The sequence below is a fragment of the Mastomys coucha genome, unplaced genomic scaffold, assembly GCF_008632895.1.
Source record: "Mastomys coucha isolate ucsf_1 unplaced genomic scaffold, UCSF_Mcou_1 pScaffold12, whole genome shotgun sequence".
Lineage (NCBI taxonomy): Eukaryota > Metazoa > Chordata > Mammalia > Rodentia > Muridae > Mastomys > Mastomys coucha.
Window position 1 is genome coordinate 7,290,947 of NW_022196894.1, and position 5,006 is coordinate 7,295,952.

General features: G+C 58.3%; 2 protein-coding genes across 3 annotated transcripts in view; both read right to left on the reverse strand.

The window, feature by feature from the left end:
• The window catches only part of Socs1 (suppressor of cytokine signaling 1), a 2,184-nt gene extending 1,105 nt beyond the window's left edge, over positions 1–1,079 (reverse strand). Inside the window, exons 1-2 of one of the 2 annotated variants that reach the window (XM_031362614.1) lie at positions 523–1,079; positions 1–21 (exon numbers count right to left, since the gene is read on the reverse strand). The exon at positions 1–21 is cut by the window's left edge and continues 1,105 nt beyond it. In XM_031362614.1, the coding sequence (XP_031218474.1) occupies positions 1–21; positions 523–578 (77 nt within the window). In that variant the 5' untranslated portion in view covers positions 579–1,079. Of the gene's footprint in view, positions 22–512 lie in introns of both variants that reach the window. The other variant, XM_031362617.1, reaches the window with a different exon arrangement.
• A 1,879-nt stretch (positions 1,080–2,958) lies between these two features.
• Tnp2 (transition protein 2) lies at positions 2,959–3,698 on the reverse strand. The gene is made up of 2 exons (XM_031362629.1): positions 3,296–3,698; positions 2,959–3,117 (listed from the first exon to the last, which is right to left on the reverse strand). The coding sequence occupies exons 1-2, from the start codon at positions 3,621–3,623 to the stop codon at positions 3,101–3,103; spliced, it is 345 nt and encodes a 114-aa protein (XP_031218489.1). The 5' UTR covers positions 3,624–3,698; the 3' UTR covers positions 2,959–3,100.
• Positions 3,699–5,006: the final 1,308 nt, after the last annotated feature.

Consider the following 5,006-nt stretch of genomic DNA (forward strand, 5'->3'; position numbering starts at 1 on the left):
GCCATAGCGTCCGGGGCTGCGCTGATGAGGGAGACAGAGGCAGTGAGCCGGGCGTCTGGGTGGCACAGGCTGGCCAACGGACTCCAAGGAGCCAGGGCGGCACGCAGAATCCGCCCGGAGCCTGAGCCTCGGTGGGCTCATCTGCGAGGTAGGCCGTTCCTGTATGTGGAACCCTTCCAGACAGGCGGTGGAGCCCTGCCTCCCCGCGCGCGTGGAGAAGGGGGCGTGGAGAGGGGCCCGACTCCCGGCCGTCCCCGCTGGTGGCTAGCGGCCTCGCGGCTGCCGCCTACTGGCCACGCCAGGGACTGGAACCCGGGCAGACGATCGAGGCTCAGGGCCGAAGAGGAGGGGCTGACGGCGCCCCGCGCGCGCGAGGGGCCCCCAGGGCGAGCCGGTGGGGCGGGCGCCAGAGGCGTGGCATCCACGACCCCGCCATGCAGTCTGCGAGGCTAGTCCTGCCGGGCTCTGGTCCCCTTCCTCCCATCCCCTCCCGCCTGCTCCTTCGCAGCTACCTCGGCTCACCTGGCGGCGGGACCCGGGGCGCCGCGGCTGGGGGGTCCGGGGCGGCTGTCGCGCATGCTCCGGGGCCGGGAGCCGTGCAGCTGCCACGGCCGCAGTTCTCTCTGCTGCTGCCCGCCCCTGCATCAGGCTCTTAAACCAGGCAGGCCCCGCCCATAGGTTCCAGCCCACCCCCGCTTTCGGTTTCTCTTTCCGGCAAGTCTTTCGGGTTCTCTCTAGACTCCAGCGTCTGTCCCTGGACACGGTTCCCCTAACTCGGTTTCGCCTCGCACCGTCTCTCATTAGGACCTCTGGGGTTCCGGCTCCACCCTGGAATCTTCTGTTCCGTGCCTGGGATGCTTAGGACCCGGCGCCCGCTCTTTTGCTCTACCTTCGCCCCACATCTCGGCCCGCCGGGTGGGATGCTAGCGCGGGGCTGACACGCCTCCTCCCCTTCGGGTGTCTGCATTCTCCCAGTTAGGGCTCCGCCTCGCCTGGACCCTGTGCCCCCCAAGCAGCTCCTCCCTGCCAGGGTCCTTCCTACCCAGGACCCGAAGGCCTTGGCAACCTCGACCCTTCTTGGAGCCCGGCTAGCCAGTCCTGGAGACCTGTGGGGCCGCCGCCCTCCTCCAGAACCGCGTGCGGGCCCCTCCCGTTGGCCACTCGGCCTGGCCTTGGCTTGGGCTTCCCAGGAAGCGGTGGCCTGACCGCAGAGGCTTCAAAGGAAGCCTAAGGCGGTGCGGGAGGGGCGCCCCCGCTCCCGGTCGAGTTCCTCGGAAACCGGGCGGGGTTGGGCTGGGTCCCCAGGCGCCTGGACTCTCTCTGCACTCCTACTACGTGGGCAGCGGGAGAAACTGAGGCCCCGGGCGGGGCTGTGATTCCTCCAAACTTTGCCTTCCTAGCCTCTCAATCTTACACGCCCCGTCAAGGCTCCAACAAGCTTTTGCCTGCACAAGGGCTCCCATGCCCCGTGCACACCTTGGCTTGGGATCTAGGCAGTCATACCTATCATTAGGACACTGTGTAGTTTCGTGATTCAGTTTGTCCTGAAAGGCCAGGAGTAGGTGCCTGCCTGGCCGACGATGTTTATGAATGAAAGCGGGTGAGGTTCTCGTGCAAGCTTCCCTGTGCTCAGTGATGCACACTGCCCTCTACAGGTTTGCTGCCAGACGGCTCCTCTGAAGCTCTGAGGCCAAGTCCTCCTGGTCTCCCTCTGCCTCGATTTCCCTAGGCTGAGCCCAGAGCTCCATATTTCATCCAAACTTGTCTTGTGCTCCTTGAATTTGTGTGGCTAGGGCTGCTAGTGGGTCACTAGTGAGGCCATCAAAGATGCTGTGCTGGCTGGGGTTGGGACACTATGGTCAGTCTATACCCATTGGTGGGCGATGGAGGTGGATAAAGGCTGGGCTTAAGAGCCCAGGTTCTGGAGCTGCCTCCCTCAAGCGGCTCATAACAGACTGGCCTTCAGGTCTTCCTGGCAAGTATCACTGTGCTTGGTTTTTGCCTTGCTGGGGACTGAACACGGGGCCTTGTACCAGCCTATTCCATCCCCAGCCTGTGCTCTCAGCCCAGGCAACACGGGGCCTTGTACCAGCCTATTCCATCCCCAGCCTGTGCTCTCAGCCCAGGCAAAGTGAGAGAAACCTCTTGGGGTACAGTATCCCCTTGGACTTGGCAGCAGGGGGGTTGGTGCTGAGGTGGGTGTCAAGGCTCGGCTGGCTCCTGCAGGCCTACTTCCCTGCCAGGCTCCTGGCAGACCTTTTCAGAAGGAGTCCTATAGCTGGCTCCAGGCCTCTTTACCCCCACCCCTGGCTAGCCCTCTCCAGCCAGGGATCTGATTCTTTGCCCCTGCCCACTGCATACTGCCCCACTGATGGTAAGTTCTCCTTGCCGTCCGTCCAAAGTACACGGTGATCACCCTAAGTTGGTTTCATGAAAAAGAAACATGCTGAGCAGCATAGCTGCTTCCTGACCCCCCCCAGGGGTCTAGAGCGCTCAGTGCCCACTGTACAGCTTCTGCCATTGTACAGCTCCAGTTCCATAGCCTGGCCTGCAAGCCACCTTTTTCCAGCATTTGCAATGTCCTGCTGGGAACTGGAGCTCGGGTAGCCTGTGTGATTGGGAAAAAGGGAGGGACTGGGTGATTGTGCAGTGAGGTAGATAGCCTTTCCGGGTCCTGGGAAAGTTCTGGGAAAGTACTTGTTCAGTTCCCTGAGCTTGGTCCCTTAGCCAAGCAATGCTGCCCTGCTGTCATGTCTGGTGTGTACACACGTGTGCAGGCATCCACAAGCTTTTTAAAACTGACTTGGACTGGAGACATGGCTCAGTGGTTAAGAGCACTGATGGCTCTACCAGGGGTCCTGAGTTAACTCCCAGTAACCACATGGTGGCTCAACCATTTGTAATGGGGGGTGTCTGAAGCAACAGTGTACTCATACATAAAATAAACTGACTCAAGGCTAGTCTTCCAGGGTACAAGCTTTAATCAACGTTGCATAGAAATTGCTGCAGTGACATGTTCCTGTAACATCATCCCAACCTTCCCCTAGTGATGACTATCTCCTTGTGGGATCCAGTGGACACAGGAACATCCTGGAGTGTGTCACTTGTATCTTCGTCCTAAAAGACAGGAACGGGAAAGGGACCTTTAACCCCTGTCTGCTCCCCTTCCCCTCCCCCCACCAGTCTGTTCCACCCTCCATCTAGAAACCACTGAAAGGTCAGGTGAGCCAGCTGACCTGGAAAGACTTGCCTGTGTTCTTGTCCCTGCCCTCCCACTACCCCACCGAGTAGGTACCTGAGCTACGCCTCTTAGCTCTGTGAGTCCGCTTCCGCCTCCTGACCGCCTTTCTCTTGCTCACTTTCCCTTCCAAGGTCTTCCTGTTCTTGGGGCAGCTGCCACGGTGGCTGGGTCTTGAAGGTGAGTGTTGAGAGTGCATGGATGGTTTGGGGTGCTTCATCTGCTGGCCAGGGCTAGGACTGGAACTGGAGCTCGGGTGGCCTGCCTGGCTGCAGCTCCGGCAGTGGTGGCTGCAGGGGCACTGGTTACTGATGTGACTTTGAGGCCGAGAGGAGCTGTGCGGGTGGGGATGAGTGGTCGGAAGGCTCTGCATCTTGGTGTCCATGGGGGGCCACACTCGGAGGGGCAGAGACTTCCTCCTCCTCCTCTTCTCCCAGCAGGCCCGGCTTTGGGGAGTCCCCACAGCCCCTAGTTATATAGCTGGCCGATTATGATGGCACAGGCCACAGAGGGTGACAGGTATGGCAGGCAAAGTCCTGCCCCTCACCCTCACCCAGGGCGGGGCAGCTTTTAGGGTCCTGTGGGTCAGGTCAGATTTGCTGAGCCCACATCTCAGATCTGCAGCTTCCTTGTTTCACCCTTGTGTGTCCCTTCTCTCTATTCCAGTCCTCCTAAATAAATAATTGTACTCTCCTCAAGGTAACATTGACGCCAGGAGTAGTAACAGGATTTATATTACGAGGTTAGCTAAAGATCAGCCTACAGTCTGTGCTTGAAGGCCTCAAGACAGCTGCAGAGCTCTGTTTTCCACCGGGCCACCTAGTGCCTGGCCTACCAGAGGAAATACAGCCAGTGTGTGCGCAGTGAGCCAATGTGCCCTGATGGGATAGCATCCTAGACCAAAGGCTTGCAGAGTGATTAGGGACCCAGCAGTTGGGAGTTTGAGGGTCAGGTTCACAGAACTCAAGTCTAATCTTGGGTATCCCATGGGCTCCCTGAGTCCTTCATGACCCCCATTCTCAGCCTGGGATGCCTTTAGTCCTGGTGGTCTTTAGTCCAGGTACCCAGCCTGGAAAAGAAAAGGTCAAGTTGTATTTTATTAGAACCACCTGTGATCACTCTGATCCTGCCTACATGGCCCTGCCCAAGCTTCTGTACTCCTGAGCTTCTGCCTCTTACCATCCACACTGTGTGCGTATGTGCGTGTGTGTGTGTGTGTGTGTGTGTGTGTGTGTGCCAAGCTTCTGTACTCCTGAGCTTCTGCCTCTTACCATCCACACTGTGTGCATGCGTGCATGTGTGTGTGTGTGTGTGTGTGCACATGCGTGCATGTATGTGTGTGTGTGTGTGTGTGCCAAGCTTCTGTACTCCTGAAGAACTACTGCCTCTTACCACCCACACTGTGTGCATGCGTGCATGTATCTGTGTGTGTGTGTGTGTGTGTGTGCCAAGCTTCTGTACTCCTGAGCTTCTGCCTCTTTACCATCCACACTGTGTGCATGCGTGCATGTATCTGTGTGTGTGTGTGCCAAGCTTCTGTACTCCTGAACTTCTGCCTCTTACCATCCACACTGTGTGCATGCGTGCGTGTGTTTGTGTGTGTGTGCACATGCGTGCATGTATGTGTGTGTGTGCCAAGCTTCTGTACTCCTGAACTTCTGCCTCTTACCATCCACACTGTGTGCATGCGTGCATGTATCTGTGTGTGTGTGTGTGTGTGTGTGTGTGCCAAGCTTCTGTACTCCTGAGCTTCTGCCTCTTACCATCC